The sequence below is a fragment of the Mesoplodon bidens genome, assembly GCF_964165515.1.
Source record: "Mesoplodon bidens genome assembly, chromosome: 2".
Classification (NCBI taxonomy): domain Eukaryota; kingdom Metazoa; phylum Chordata; class Mammalia; order Artiodactyla; family Ziphiidae; genus Mesoplodon; species Mesoplodon bidens.
Genome location: NC_138177.1, coordinates 50176589 through 50192721, shown reverse-complemented (window position 1 = coordinate 50192721; position 16133 = coordinate 50176589). Strand labels below are relative to the sequence as shown.

General features: G+C 45.8%; 1 protein-coding gene across 1 annotated transcript; it reads left to right on the top strand.

Annotated features, from left to right (window-relative positions):
• Positions 1-7173: 7173 nt before the first annotated feature.
• Positions 7174-15818, top strand: LOC308629559 (eukaryotic translation initiation factor 2D-like; the record flags this gene model as incomplete). Its single annotated transcript, XM_081257551.1, has 6 exons — positions 7174-7334; positions 8245-8435; positions 10156-10239; positions 10713-10803; positions 13382-13489; positions 15308-15818. Exons 1-6 carry the CDS (start codon positions 7279-7281, stop codon positions 15816-15818), a joined length of 1041 nt encoding a protein of 346 aa, XP_081113677.1. The 5' UTR covers positions 7174-7278.
• Positions 15819-16133: the final 315 nt, after the last annotated feature.

The window sequence follows — 16133 nt, the reverse complement described above, 5'->3', positions numbered from 1 at the left end:
TTCCCAGTAGCCTTATCAGGTAAATAAGGAAGGCAACCTCCTGGTTGGTGATATTGTGGGTATCTTGAAAAGGGAGTAATTCACCCAAATCTGTAAGGCAAAATCTGTGACAAGCCTTTGGCATTGCTTTCCTTGACCTCGAGGCCTTTTTTTTTTTTTTTTTTTAATATTCATTTACTTTATTTTATTTATTTATTTTCTTCATTTTTTTGGCTGTGCTGGGTCTTCGTTGCAGCACGCAGCCTTTTCTCTAGTTGTGGTGCGTGGGCTTTCTCTCTCTAGTTGTGGCGCTCAGGCTCAGTAGTTGTGGTGCACAGGCTTAGTTGCCCTGTGGCATGTGGGATCTTAGTTCCCCAACCAGGGATCAAACCCGTGTCCCCTGCATTGGAAGGCAGATTTCGTACCACTGCACCACCAGGGAAGTCCCTGAGAGGGCTTTTTAAAAGAAAACTTCAGTCCGATACTCCTAATGAAAAGTTCCCCATGGCCAATATAAAAGATCCTATATGATCAATTACACTTACCTAAGTAATCAGGCCAAGGTTATTGAAATTAGACTTAATATGCAAACAAATTAATCTTACTTTGTCTATATTTGGTAAAAATGAGGGTAATTTTAGAGAGAAAAATTTATGTTTTAGTGGATATCAAATTCTAGTTTTGTTAATTGAGGTCTGTATTTACTGCTTAAGCCTCACTTCCGATTCAGCTCCTTGCTATTATGTTATATTATTGTAAACTTTAACTGAATTATTAAAAGGACACTCTAATTTGTTTCTGAAGATTATCTCAGTAATCTATCTTTGGATGAAGATCAGATGCCTCATGACCTGTAGCCAGGGATTATGCATACTGGAAAATACATCATTTAAAGGACTATCTCCAACCTAGATGGAAAGACCCTTATCAGGTACTCTTAACTAGTTCATGCACAGCGAAACTGAAAGGAATTGACTCTTGGATTAATGTTTCCAAAAGTGTCCCTGCACTGGACTGGCCTAGAGAGAGGATTGCTGACCTTAAAATCACCTTAAAACAAGACTCAAACAGAGGAGAAACTTCCAGACTAGGATGAGAAGATGACATCTGAAATAGACATCTGACCCAAGATGCTGGACCAGGCCTGTCTACCAATTACTTTGATAATTGCTCACAACTTTGCTTATGAACCGAATGTATTTCACAATCTTCTACTGTGTTTAAAGTTAATCCAATTGTTGGCGTATATGGCTATTTACCTATATCCAGTTCTTCTGGATTACTCTGGTGGATTTCTCCACTCCAAGGCTCTAATTGGATAGCCCTTAGGAAATTTATTGTAGAAGAAAGAAATTATAGTTCTCTTTAGGCCACTATTGATATTACTAGGTGATATCCCTCACCTGGCCAATTAATAATACCTGCTCCGACTCTGACCATAAATATGAATTTTCTTTTAGGGCCACTCAAGCTCAATGAGAACACCAAGCGGAATCTCAGTCAAAAACCATAACCTCCTGTTTATGAGAAGGAAACCTCACACAGTTCTGGTATGTATCTATGTGGCTAACACCAGGCTATGCTCAAGTTTAAAGGCTCCTTTAGTATATTAAATCATACGAAGGATAACCAGCTAATAACAGTAGGAAATTGGGTCGGGTGCCTTATAAACAATACCAATATATAATTTCCTTTAAAGATAAGAACTGGTATAGAACAGGCTAAGTCAGGTGACCTGGGGATATACTGGGCTGCACCTAATAGAAGTTCTAGGCTTAAATTCTTATTTATAACCTTACTAATACTACTAGCTATATCATTTGTATTTTGCCTCTTTTACAAAATCTTTTTTTTAATAAATTTATTTATTTAATTTATTTATTTTTGGCTGTGTTGGGTCTTTGTCACTGCTCGCAGGCTTTCTCTAGTTGCGGCGAGCGGGGGCTACTCTTCGTTGCGGTGCACAGGCTTCTCATTGCAGTGACTTCTCTTGTTGAGGTGCACAGGCTTTAGAAGCTGTGGCACATGGGCTCAGTAGTTGTGGCTAGCGGGCTCTTGAGTGCAGGCTCAGTAGTTGTGGTGCACAGGCTTAGTTGCTCCGTGGCATGGGGGATCTTCCCAGACCAGGGCTCGAACCCGTGTCCCCTGCATCGGCAGGCAGACTTTCAACCACTGCGCCACCAGGGAAGCCCCTGTGTTTGGATTTTTTTGTGAGCATATGTTTTTACTCCTCTTGTGTTAGGTTCACAGGGCTTGTATTAGTTTCTCTTGTATTGTTTGCGGTTAACAAATTACCACAAATTGGGTGGCTGAAAACAACAGAAATGTATTCTCTCACAGTTCAGGAGGCCAGAAGTCTAAAATCAAAGTGTCAGCAGGGTTGGTTCCTTCTGGAGGCTCTGAGGGAGGCTATGTTCCATGTCTCTCTCCTAGCTTCTGGGGGCTGCTGGCAACCCTTGACATTCCTTGGCTGGTGGCTGCATTCCTCCAGTCTCTGCCTCCATTGTCACACGGTGTTCTTCCCTGTCATTAATCCTGTGTAGCCTGAGGGACAGTGGAGTTGGTAGATAAGCAGGGCAATGGGGCATTGTGACTAGTTGTAAGGGATACTTTTGGGTCAAATCCTGTCCCCACCCTTAATTTACAGGCTCTCTGAAGGCTGGACCTGAACCCTAGGCTGGGCTGACATCACTGACCCGAGCAAAGATGTTCATCTGCTTCTTTCCAAAGCAAAGGAAGCAGACATCAGCGCTTGCAGACGTGAAGCCCATGTTCCTGCCCTTCTTCCCCAGAGTTTCCCCTCTCTGGATACCCACCCCTAAACATCCAGCCTTCCCATACTCCAGAAGTGTTGCCCAATCCCAGATTCTAGAAAACCTCTTGCCTTCAAGTCCTCTCGAAATAAAATGATAGACAAAACCCAGCCTGTCTGGGCTTGGCTTTGCTGTGGACAGCACAGAACCAGAGGAACTGTGACATTCAGCAATATACCTGCAGCACTTGTCCCCTGAGCCTCTTTCATCTACAGCCTCTGCTGTGTGATCTGGGCAGTTCTAGCTCTAGGTTTGATCACAGGATCCAGAAGTACATTAGGCATCAGTTACAAAGGAACATTTCTCTAAGGGTCTGGTACTATGTGAAAGCCTGACTTTGAAGTTAAGGAAGCATCTTGACTCAGCCCCAGGGCTTTGCATCTAGACTTTGCCTGTGCCCTGCCTGGTCTTCCCTCTTACAGCCACAATAAGAAGCCCACAGCTGGCTGCAGGGCTTCCATTCCTCCTCAGTCACCCCATGCCCTTGGCTTTTCCTTCCTCCTCACCACAGACATCCAGCTCCGAGCTCAAAGGTCCCTGGGAATGCAGGTCATCTGTGGTGTTTTCCCAGAGTCTATTAGGTTCTGAGGGTTTCCAACGACAGGTTTCTGCAACAGAAACCTTAGATCAGTCCCTTCCAGATCTATCCCAGGCAAGGAAATAACTGTAACTTTCTGAGATGTAAAAGATTTTACTTCTGAGCAGCTATGCAACTCTTTTTTTGCCCAATTGCCAGTGTCCGAGGGTTCCTACAGGCCTCACCTGGGATCGCGCAGGTTCATTAGCTTTTGGGTGTGTGAGTTTGGGGGAGGCAATGAAGAGGAAAGGGGATTTTCAAAAGCCCAGCTGAATATTTAGTTTGAGCAGTCCCAAGAAAAGAGAAAGGACAGGTGGGCATCAAACTCACAAAGAAAGTCCTCACCGTGCTGAAGCAGGGGGCACCTCGGCTTCTAGGGCATGTGTGTCAGGCTGGCTGGGAAGTGGATGCAGCTGTTCTCAGACTGGGTGCTCTGGTCTTGGCTGGCACCCACCTATCCCTGAATACCAGGCAACATATCAGTGCTGAGCTGGGCATAGTGGAACTCTGCCTTCTTCAAATTTGCCTTGTGGTTTTATTTTGCAAGTGCAAGCATCCGATGTGCGTATCTTTGCCTCCTGTGTCCCCCTTTTATATTGTGAGTTCAACATCTTAGGCTTTTAGGTTTTCAATTTCCACATCGTAAGCAAAAGAGCTAGTGGAGGATGATTTCCTGGGAGAAGAGCTGGACTGTACACAGTTGTGGCTTCAATCGCAGGGACATGGACCAACTGGCTATCTCAGGATGCACTGGGAGTGAGAAATGCTTGGGTTCCTGTATTAGTTATCCAGTGCATCATAACAAACCATCCCCAAGCTTAATAACTTAAAACAGTAACTATTTACCATCTCATGACTTCTGTGGATCAGGACTTGAGACAGGGCGTAGTGGAATGGCTAGTCTCTGATCCCTGGTGGCTGGGGCCTCAGCTGGGAGGATTGAAAGCATGTGGGATGGGACGACTTGCCCAGGGCTGGAGGCTGTGCTTCCAAGGTGGCTCAATCACATGGCTGGCAAGTTGGTGCTAGGAGATGGGTTCCTCTCCACACGGACCTTTTGACAGGGCTTCCTGAGTGTCCTTTCAAGATGGCGGGGGGTTTCCCCCAGAGCAAGAAATCTCGGAGACCAAGGTAGAAATGGCAATGACTTAGCCATAAGGAGTCACACAATATCACTTTGGCCATATGCTAATGGTCACAGAAGTCAGCCCTGGTCTCATGTGGGAGGGGACCACATAAGCACACGAAGACCACTGAGAGCCCTCTTGGAGTCTGGCTATCATCATCTACCCTCTGCCCTTCAATGACGCATGTGCCTCTTAAATGCAAAACATATTAACTTCTTCCCCAGGTCCCCTCAAATTTCACTCCTTTATCTGCTCAAAATGAAGGATCTCATCTTCTAAATCAGGTCCAGCTGTGGATAATGAGCCTCAGGTGTATTTCCTTGAGTATAGCTGCTTGAGTACAGTTCTTGATCTGAAGATCTGTGAACAAAAGACACAAGCTTTCTGCCCTAAACAAATTTGACATTCAGTGTTGGGACAGGCATATTATAACCACCTGTAACCATTGTAGACACTCCTCAAAGGGGAGAAAAATGGAGTCACTGATTATAGCTAATACGAAATGCATCAAGGCATGTGTTGCCAGTTCCTTGATTATGGCTGAAGTCTTGTGAATGACAGTTCTTGGCTCTACCCTCTGGACTCTAACTTCTACCTTTCCTTTTATACAAATCATAAATCAAAGAGAGCCTGTGTTTGCAGCTTACCCAAGAGTGGGCAGCAGGTTGGTAGCCCTGTGGGGCTGTACTGGAGCCACAAAGGGAAAGTTAAAGAATCTAGGCTTGCTGGACTCAGGGTTCAGCCAGCTTGCCTAGCAACAGGGCCACCGGCAGGGAGCACACAGGTCCCTGATGCAGGCAGAGAAGTTGGGATGGCACCCTCCTGGGGAAAGGGAGATCTTGCTCTGCCAATAGGGAGGCAGGATGCTGTGTACAGCATCCCCTTGGGTCTTGGCTCCTACTTGTCAACCATGAATTAATTTTTAGGCTGCTAATCTGTGCCTTCTTAGCCAGGACATATGGTGTGTACAATAGTTTTCACAGCTTGAAATTTCTAGTATGCCCTTGAATAACCTTCCTCGGCTCCTTGGTCAGAGACTGCTTCCATGGCTGTACTGCAATAGGCCTGGTCAACAGCACAGAGTCTGGCACCACACCCCCCCGAGTGTGGCTGGGTGGGGGCCCAAGCGGAGAAGGATCTGTGGCACTCTCCTCCTCTGGGCTCCTCTGACGTTGGCTTTATGGCTGGGGTGGTTCACAATAAAGGCATGGTGGGTCAGAAGTGCAGGAGGAGATGGAGCTGTGGCTGACCCCAGATTAAGGGCACAGATGGTGGTGGACAGAGACTGTGCAAGGCCTCATCTTTGTTATAGCCCAGATGGACTTCTCCTCTGTGTGACTGTATCACCAAATTAAAGCAATCAGGATTTTTTTTTTCTTGGTGGATGGACACTCTGCTCTGAAATTTTCATTAGCAAAATTAAGTTTAGTAGGGGCCAGGACCCCAGGTGATTAAATCCTTGTCTCCAGGGTACACAGCAGTCCCTTTCAGGGAAACCCAATCCCTCACCCCTGCCTGAGACTGTTTTTTGTTTGTTTGTTTTGGACTAATATCTACCATTTATGGGAAAATTTCAAAGCACCCTGCAATATATCACATGCGTTATCTCAGTGGTTTCTCACAGAAGCCCAGTGAAGTAGGTATTACCTCCACATCTTACAGAGAATGTAAGAGTTTCAGAAAGGATAAGCCATTGGCCCAAGATCAAACTGCTAGGGAGAAGCCAAACCATAATTTGATTTTACTATGCCTCAAAATTAGTTTTTTTATAAGCACTCTGAGTTTTTAAAATTGCTTTGCAAACAAAATCCCCTCAAATAATGCCTGAATGCAAAAGGTACCTAAAAAGGTCAAAAAATGTGGGGTTTTTTATCCAAAAATGTTTTAGGGCTTCCCTGGTGGCGCAGTGGTTGAGCGTCCGCTTGCCGATGCAGGGGACACAGGTTCGCGCCCTGGTCCGGGAAGATCCCACATGCCGCGGAGCGGCTGGGCCGCTGAGCCTGAGTCATGGCCGCGGAGCCTGTGCTCCGCAACGGGAGAGGCCACAGCAGTGAGAGGCCCGCATACCGCAAAAAAAAAAAAAAAAAAAAAAAAAAAATTTAAATAACAGATTTGAAGATCATTTGTATAGTTTTTTCCTCTTAACAGGAGGTCAAACCTCGGACTAAAGTGGATTCCCTCTTATTGTTATTATCACCTCATGTAAATTAAAAAACAGGAAGGAGAAAATCTCGGAAAGAATTCTAGCTGAGGCCCCAAGTGTGCAATAAAATGTAAAGATCTTAAGAAACAAAAGCCCTGAAGAAAACCATTCAAGAGGCCTGCAAGTTTAAGAAAACACGAGTTCAATTAATTTTGCCCAGCTGAACTAAACTGCATGGAATGAGAGCTGGCAGAGCTCCTACTCAACACACTAGAACGCTGATGGAGCAAAAATGAACGGAATCGCTGTTGGCCCCAGAGATACTACAGACGCGCCCGCTCAAGCCACTCGCCTAGGCGCAGAGCCGGGCGTAAGGGGTGAGGCGAAAGGGTGCACCGCTCGGCGCAGGGATCCGCCCCGCCTTCTCCGGCCCCGCCCCCCATGCTTCAGTTCCCAGCCTTGCCATTAGGGGTGGCCGCGAAGCTGCGCGGCCCCGGTTTCCAGCCGGGCCCTTTTCCCAGCCGGGCCCAAGCATGGCTGCCCCCAGGACTGCGGGTTGGCAAGCCTCCGTGCTCGCGCTTTCCTGACAGTCCCTGGCTGCTGTGGTCTCCTTCTCTTCCCCAGGCCCCTCCAGCAGACATGTTTGCCAAGGCCTTTCGGGTCAAGTCCAACACGGCCATCAAGGGGTCGGACAGGTGAGGGAGAGAAGAGCCTGCTCTGCCCACCAGGGCACCCAGACATCTCTCAAGCTCGGCTGGCTCACAGCCTTTTCTGGGCTGGAGGCCGAGGGGTACAGCCGGAGAAGGGACCCCGGGGGGCGGGCAAGGGTGAGTTAGACGTGTTTTGAGAGTGAAGATGGAGAGGAGGCCTGATTTATCTCCCAGGCTGTCTTTTGGATATTTTAGTGAGTTTACGAGAAAGCGTATAATTCAATCAGCGCGTATTGACTGCAGTCTGTTTAAGGTGTCGTGGAGGATGCGAAAATGAAGGAAGACGGGGTCCCTGCCCTACCAAGAGCTTTGAGTCCCTTGGGAGAGATTAGATGGGGCACAGAGAACTACAAGCATACGAGAAGAAGTGTCTAGTGATTACCACTGGCAGGAGAGACAGGTGGAGGGTGAGGTGAGAGGGGATAAGGCACATGTGGTAAGAAGTGTATCTGTTCAGTTTTGCAAATGAAGGTGTCACCTTGGGAATTTTGGAGGCAGTGTTCTATAGTTGTCATTCTTGGTGCCCTAGCAGAGCTGTTTAATCATAAGTTGACAGATTGGCCAAGCATAGATGAGAAAGGAGTGGGTCCAGGAGCTATGTGTGGAGTCAGGAAGGCAGGGCTTAGTTTCCAGTGGCAGGCTAACTTGGGTCGCTTACCGGATCTCAGTTTTTCCCTCTCTTTGTAAAATGGAAAGACATGCCCCAGGAACATGTGAAAATAGATGAGACATTGGATGAGAAAGAGAATGGGAGGTTTTGGAAGAGTGAGAATACGGCATCATCAACCAGTCTTTTTCTTGGGCCTCGTGATTGTATAGTAAGTCTTGAGTCCTCAGTATTTATTGGAATCCATCCGGGCAGCATACCTACCAGGTGTGTGCGCTCTCTCTGCAGGAGGAAGCTTCGGGCCGAGGTGACAGCTGCTTTCCCCACTCTTGGAACGGATCAGGTCTCTGAGTTAGTACCTGGAAAGGAAGAACTCAACACTGTGAAGTTGTATGCTCACAGAGGGGATGCAGTGACTGTGTACGTGCGTGGTGGTAACCCCATCCTATTTGAACTGGAGAAAACTCTATATCCGACAGGTATGGCAGTGGGATGGAGATGGCCATTACTATGGTCCTTGCCTAACATCTGTTTCTTCCATTAATCCGTCTTCCTTAAAACAAATAAATGCAAAATCTCCCTAAGAATCTTTTTGGACTTAGTGTCCCTAGAATTGGGTCTTTCAAGATCAGAAACTGCTATAGAAGTGAGGGGGAAAAAGGGTTAACACAAAAAGAGGGTGGTTGCCAAGGGAAATTCTGAGGTGAAGAAACACTGGTTTCTAGTGGGTTAAGTAGGGATTGGAGCAGAGGTCGTGAAAAGGGTGGAGTTTCAGGGCATGTAAAAAATGCTTCTTAAAACTTTCACGAGTGGAATTTTCTTAAGCTACTGAAGAGATCCTGTGATGGGAAAGAAGCTGGGTTAGTTAAACTCCATACCCAGCTGTCTTAGTGGTGGACTTTGGTTGCGATGTCTCACAGGGATTCTTTCTTAGGCTCTTGTCTGGCTCTCAGGATACTTTGCTTGCTTTCTTTGTCACAGATCTCAGAGAGGCAGTGTCCTTTTCTCTTTTCCATGGCTGCTGACACCTACTTTGTCATTCGGGGCCTTTTCTTCCTCCCAGCTTGGCTGCAGCAGTGCAGTGCAGTCTCCTACCCCAGGCCACCCCTACCCCCACCCTGCTTTGCTGCTGTACACATGCAAGCCCTTTTTTTTTTTTTTTTTTTTTTGCGGTACGCGGGCCTCTCACTGCTGTGGCCTCCCCCGCTGCAGAGCACAGGCTCCGTACGCGCAGGCCCAGCGGCCATGGCTCACGGGCCCAGCAGCTCCGCGGCATGTGGGATCCTCCCAGACCGGGGCACGAACCCGTATCCCCTGCATCGGCAGGCGGACTCTCAACCACTGCGCCACCAGGGAGGCCCTTGCAAGCCCTTTTTGATCTAAGGGTTTTACTGCTAATCCCTGTGGAAACAGAGAGAATAAAAATAAGAAACATGGGAAAGTTTCAGAATTTCTTACAGGCTGGTGCCCTGGTTTCGGATTACTTGCTTCTGAGGACATAAAAGGAATCCTCGTTGGGGCTCTGTCCCTACTTTTATCCACTATGGCCATGTTTGGCTGCTGCCGTCCAGGTGGAACAATAGGTGCCTCCAAGTCTCAAGTGACACCCAGTTTCTTAAGTCTCCGCCTTCTTCAAGACTGCAGCCTCTTTGAGAAGGGAGTCAGCCTGATGTAAACTATATGGAATGTCTTTCCCACAGGAAAAGGGGCACTCAGTTCCCAGAGAGGGGAAAAGGGATACTGGACAGGCAAAAGCAGATGTTCACTTCATCACTAGTTTTAGCCTTACACATAAATATCCAACTTTGGCAGCTAAGCAGACTCTTAGAGCTGTAGCTCACTTCATGTGTCTTCCGACCAGTAAAAGTGATAACTTCTCAAGATCATAGATTGAGAGAAACTACTGCAAAGAGCTCAGTATAAATATGTAAAGAATGCAGGTCTCTAAGGCTAAAGGAAGCAAGGATTCTCAAGTAAATAGCATATAACATATAAACCGCTTCACAAACTTGGGGTAACCTAATAAAAAAAAAAAAAAAGAATGCAGCTTCTTTGGGCATCCCCTTACAACCTTCTCTCTAGCTTTGACTTGAGTTTCTTTCTACATGTTGATTAATGTGGCCTTAGTGTTTGGCTTTGCCATTCCCCAGGGGGTTGACTTTTGGGCAGTAAGTGTTTTCTGGCTCTCTTCTTGGACAGTGTACACCCTGTGGTCTTATCCTGATCTTCTAGCAACATTTACAACATGGCCCCTGGTGCTTGAAAAACTGGTGGGGGGAGCAGGTAAGAGTATTTTCCTATATTCTGGATAGTGGCTGAAACCTACTTAGTAAAGGCCAACTACTTTAATAAATGTACCCATTTTGTGCATTCATATGATTGAAAAATAGAATTTTTCCCTCATGTCTGTTGCATCTCTTACTTGGCTGCTTCCATAAGCTCTCTGACCCTGCTGTAAGGCTTAAATAAGATAAGTGACATGAAAGTGCTCTGTGAACTGCCATATGCTATACTTTAGATTAATAAACTGAATTTAGGAAACCAGAATAAGATAGATCATGGAACTGGACCCTCAGCTTGGTGCTTCAGTTTGACCACTAGTCTCCCAGAAGGAAAAGGTCTGATCCTCAGTTTGCCACTTTTTATTTTCATTATGAATAATGTAGTTGATGCTTAACAAATGTATGTTTGTTGAGCAAATGAGTAAATGATGAAGTAAACTGTGGAGTTAGTTGCAATGCTTTTGTTTCCTGCAGATTTGATGCTGCCAGGGCTAGTGGTGCCCCCTGCTGGTCTGCCTCAGGTACAGAAGGGTGACCTCTGTGCCATTGCCTTGGTGGGGAACAGGTACTGTGCCAGTCAGCTGTGCCTATGGGGAAAAAACTTAGGGAAAACTTGGGAGGGGTGGGAATGACAACTTCACAGCATATGGATAAAGGATTAAAAGAAAAAACATATTCTTCCTGAGCAATCAGAGAGTGGGGAATGGCAGTGAGCCTGTGGGGTGTCCATACATCTGGGCCAAGTGTATTTGCTCCTGCTGCTGCTGCTTCCTTTTTAAAATTTATTTGTTTTTTTTCTCCTTTAAACATTTTTTTCTTAGATTTATAGAAGAGTTGCAAGTATAGTACAGAGTCCTGAAATACTCCTTACCCAGCTTCCTGTAATGATAACATCTTGTATAACCACAGTACAGTTATCAACACTAAGGAATTAACATTGGTACAGTCCTTTTGACACTATTACAGACTTTATGCATATTTCCCCAGTTTTCCCACGATGTCTTTTTTTTCTTTTTTTGTGTTCAAGAATCCAGTCCAGGGTACCACTCTGCATTTAGTTGTCATGTCTTCTTAGTCTCCTGTCTGTGACATTTTCTTGGTCTTTCCTGCCTTGCATGACTTCAACATTATTTTTGTCGAACATCCACATCATCATCCTCATCTTTTAATTATTTTTAATAGATTTATTGAGATACAGTTTTCATACTGTAAAATTCACCTGTTTCAAATGTACGATTCGGTGATTTTTTTTAGTATATTTACAGGGTTGTTCAGCCATCACCACAGTGTCTCTTTTTTAAAATAAATTAGGAAGTAATGGTATGAACAGTTGTGAAAAATCAAAACCCTCTCACCCCATAATCCTTTTCTCCTCGAAGTAACCATTATCATTCTGATACACGTCCTTGTCAGCCTTCTTCAATGCATATATACACGTGCATATAAAATGTATGGTTTGGGGTGTGTATGTTTAAAAATACAAATAAACAAACTTTATCCCTATTACTTTTTCACTTCAGGTAGTGGGGACATGTTCCATGTCAGCAAGCACAGATAAGCTGAATCTTTTTACCCACTGTGGGGTGATGGGAAAAGTCCTCTTCCAGTGGACATTGTGGTTGCCTCTACTTCGTCTCTATCACAAACAAGATCTTCCTGATGCCTCTAGGGACACTAGTGCCAATATTTTTCTAAAGTAGATACTAGGAAGCAGAACTGTTTGGCTGAAGATCGTGCATATTTTCTGTTGCCCTATAAAAATACTGTGTCAGTTTTCCCTCCTACCTACAGGGTATATGGAGCCTGTTTCCTTACATGCTCACCGACACTGGATATGATGGGTCATTTTCATTTGTATCATCCTGAATGAAAAATGACATCTTATTATTGTACTCATTGCTTCTTTGAGAGGGAAACATGGGAGGCATGGGAGGGGTCAGTGTTTAAAGATCTTATTTTTGTTGCTCATATTCTCCCATTTTCCTTGAACCTTTGGGAACCAAGCACCTAGAAATGTTTCCTTCCTTGTTTACCTGTAGCAAAACTTGAAGTTGAAAAGAATGGTGAAATTATTGTTTTTTCCCCCCAGTATTCTATCCAAGATCGGAGAAAACTACATAAATGTGTATTTGGCCTCTGAGTTTGGCATTTAGAATGTATGTGGGAATGAATCCTAGGTGGTTTATGGAAGGGGGTGAGGGTACAAGGGAGTTTACTAAAACTACAAGACAGGTTCGAGACCGAAGTTCTTGAGCCATTGACGATTCCAAGGGTGGAAGACAAAGACCCGTCTTTTAGGAACTGGGAAAGAAGCCAAATTCAAAGATTCTGTGGCAGGAACTGACCCATGGGCACAGGAAGTGGAGCCACCGGATTAGCAAACGTTTTTTTTGAAGTTCAGGTGTTGGGAAATCTGCCCTTGAATCGTCTCCCTTGGGTCCAGGCAACGTTGCCAGGCTTGTATATTCCCCTCCTGTTAGCCAGCTGGACACCGATCCTTACAGGCAATGTGTGAGCATTGCTGAGTAACAGTGGGCTGACAGAGATTTCCCATTTGGGCTTTGGAAGTTTTTTGTAGTTATTGTAAATGTGGTTGTTTCTGATATTTTGGACACATCCAGTTCTTAGATAGATGTTATACAGAGCAAGGCCTGTTATAAAGAACCAACTCAGAAGGAACCTTTCGTTGGTACCACTGTATCTCTCTTCTCTCTTCCCTCTGGTATCCCTCAGCCTAATTTATGGCATATGAATGGCCTCCCTTCTGAATTTCCATATAGGATGGCTATGCCTTTTTTAAGATAGGGGAGATAATTTATATCTTTGAAATTAAAGAAAGGGAACTTTAAATATCCTTCTGAGTCCTGGCTGGGTTTGGTTCATAATAAGAATATAACAGTGATATCATCAATAGAGGAGTTACTTACACAGAAGGGAATATTTGGTCAAGGAATTTTTGAAAGTCATATGTGTAGGTAATTTGAATAAGATTGAGACTGCACCGAGTTTTAGCTCTGTGATACAAGTAGATGCTTCAGATTTGCAACCGTGGTGCTTTGAACACATGTGTAGAAACCTGGTCCTGACATGTGCCCTCCTGGAAGACTTTCCCTGACCCTCGTCTCTGACCTCCTCCTTCTCAGAGCCCCCATTGCCATCGGAGTTGCTGCCATGTCCACAGCCGAGATGCTGACCTCAGGTCTGAAGGGAAGGGGCTTCTCTGTGCTCCACACCTACCAGGACCACTTGTGGTGGGTTCCATGCTTTTTCTGTTTTATAGGGAGCTGGGTGGGCGGAGGGAGCACAGGGCCTGGATTGAGAAGCGAGAGTTTTGATCCCTGCTGTGTCCTTAGTCAAGTTGCTGACCCTAGACATTAATTTCCTTGCAAAATGTGGAGAAAAGATTTTTTTTTGGCCTGTTTAGAAAAGAAATTACAGAGAACTTGATTTCCTAGGTGAATTATAGAATCCTAGGGCTGGAAGAAGGCCTTAGGGATTGTCTTCTCTGCCTCTCAGTACAGTGATATTCTTTATTTTTATGGCACTGGTCGATCTGGCCTTTTCTGCCGTGTACATTTAGGCATTTTCTGACCCCATGATGAGTGCTCGGGAATTCTCACATCTGAATCCAGATCAAAGCAGAGTAGATCCTCAGGCACCAGGGTGACAACCTGATGACTTTCCTGTTGTTCAAGTTCCACATTTAGGATCTCCTCCTCATTACGGAACTTGCACTTTCTCACTGTGACGGTTGCTCTCTGGAGCTGTATGTGAGTTTATTTTCTGGTTATTTTCGTGTCATTTAACCAAAATAGTAAGTAGTGCTTTTCTCGAAAGCAGTCTACCTGGTCTTCTGGCCAAGTGTTGTGTGGCCTGTTGGTATAGATTTACCCTTACGTTTTTAGTCAGTCTTGGAGTTACTTATTTTACAAGTATTGGCCAAGCCCTGCTTTGCTGGAGGTACAGCCTCATCAGTGTGGGTTTCAGCAGGCATCTGAGGGCTGCTTACTCACGTACTCCCAGCACCTTGTTTTCTGACTGTTAGTCTGGGCAGTTAAGGTCCTGTTGTCTAAATTGTTTTATCAGTGGCTGCCTCAGTCTCCCGTCCTCCCGCCCTTTGAAAACACTTATGGTATTTACCTGATCAGAATAGCCTAAACATACGCTCTGGCCTCACTAGTAGCCATACTTAATAAGCCTTGCTGCGGCTGTTAGTAAAACTTTGTTTGACTTGCATAATCTTAGTTAACATAAAGCTTTTTGTTTTTACCGCTCTGCTATGTGGCATCCCTTTTTTTCCTGTCTTCATAAGGCTTAGTGGCATAAAGCCATTGTAATCTCTACTCTGCAGGTTAGATTGCATTCTTTTTTTTCAGTTGAGGTATAGTTGATGTACAATGTTGTGTTAGTTTCAGGTGAACAGCCAAGTGATTCTAGTGACCATTAGTATATCTAGTGATTCTAGATATAGATATATACATATATGTTCTTTCTCAGATTCTTTTCCATTAAAGGTTATTACAAGGTATTGAATATAGTTCCCTGTGCTATACAGTTGGTCCTTGTCATTTATCTATTTTAGATTGCATTCTGATTTAACACAGAAGCAGTCTTGAGCAGTCTTGAGCAGTCCAGGTGTTTGTAATTTGTTCCATACGCTCAACCTTGGGTTTGTATTTCACCAACCTGGTACTACAGATGCGTTTGCAATCTTCATTTGGTTATTTAATTCAAAATGGTTTTATTTTTAATTTATATGGAGGGAATACTTTGGAAGGGGAGCTCCACTTTAACTATGTTGTCTTTAATTTTTCTCTGTCCCTGAATTCTGTTTGGTTTAAGGAGGAGGCAAGAATTACTCTCCCCATTTCAAAGATGAGGAAACTGAGGCATGGGACTTCTCTGGGCCCAGAATTGGAAACAGAGTTGAGAGGCACACCCAGGTTCTCTGGCCTCTCCTGGACACCCCTGCCTGTGGGTCTTACTCTCTCTGGACCCCTGCTGACCCCCTGACCGGGGCTGGAGTGTTGTGGCTGCTGCTCAGTGTTTCTGACATGAGGTTTTTGCAGGCAATCTGGAGACAAGTCCTCTCCACCATCCATTGCTCCACTGGCCCTGGATCCCCCAGATCTCAGTGAAGAGAAGGGGTCTGTCCAGGCAGACACCACCTTGCAGGGAGACATGAGGCGCCTGACCCTGGCGGGAGAGGAGGAGGAGGGGGAGGTTCAGCAGAGGTGTGGGGAGAAGTCCCCGTCGGAAGCTACAGAAGACCCCAGTGTCGGGGGCCTGAGCCCAGAGCCCACGGACAGCAAGACCCTTCCAGGTACAGCTCTGGCAGGAGCAGGGCGCTCGCCTCTCAGTGTGGGGACTGAAGCGCTGGGCTCTGCTTCCGCCCAGAGCGGCGCCACGGCTCCAGGAGGGGCGGGGAAAGGCCTTAGTTTTGATGAGGGTGGTGCCACAGCCCTTTGCCATCTTACCTGGGAGTCTTGCGCATATGTCGCGTTTCCCTGGATACCTGTCGGCTCTGCTATTTGGACTGTTCCCAGCTACACGGCCCTCTTAGTTTTCTTCTGGCTCTGACTTCTCTATCAGAGAAGCATCCGCGCCTGGCTGGGTGGGACTTTGTGGCCTGACCCCCTCTGTGGGGTCAGACCTCTGTAAAGGCTCAGTGTTCTAGAGAGTCTGGGAGCTTTGGTGCCTGGGAATGGGCTCCTTCAGAGCTGAGGGGTGAGGTACGGATGTCACCGTGCGGGGAGTTATCTTGTGCTGCGCGGGCCTTCTGCGGCCTTCAGGAAGGATGTGGTTCTTGTCTTCTCCTTGCAGATCAAATGGACGAAGTGTTGCAGAGATGCTTCTTGCATGCTTTGAAGTACCGCGTCAAAAAGGCTGACCTCC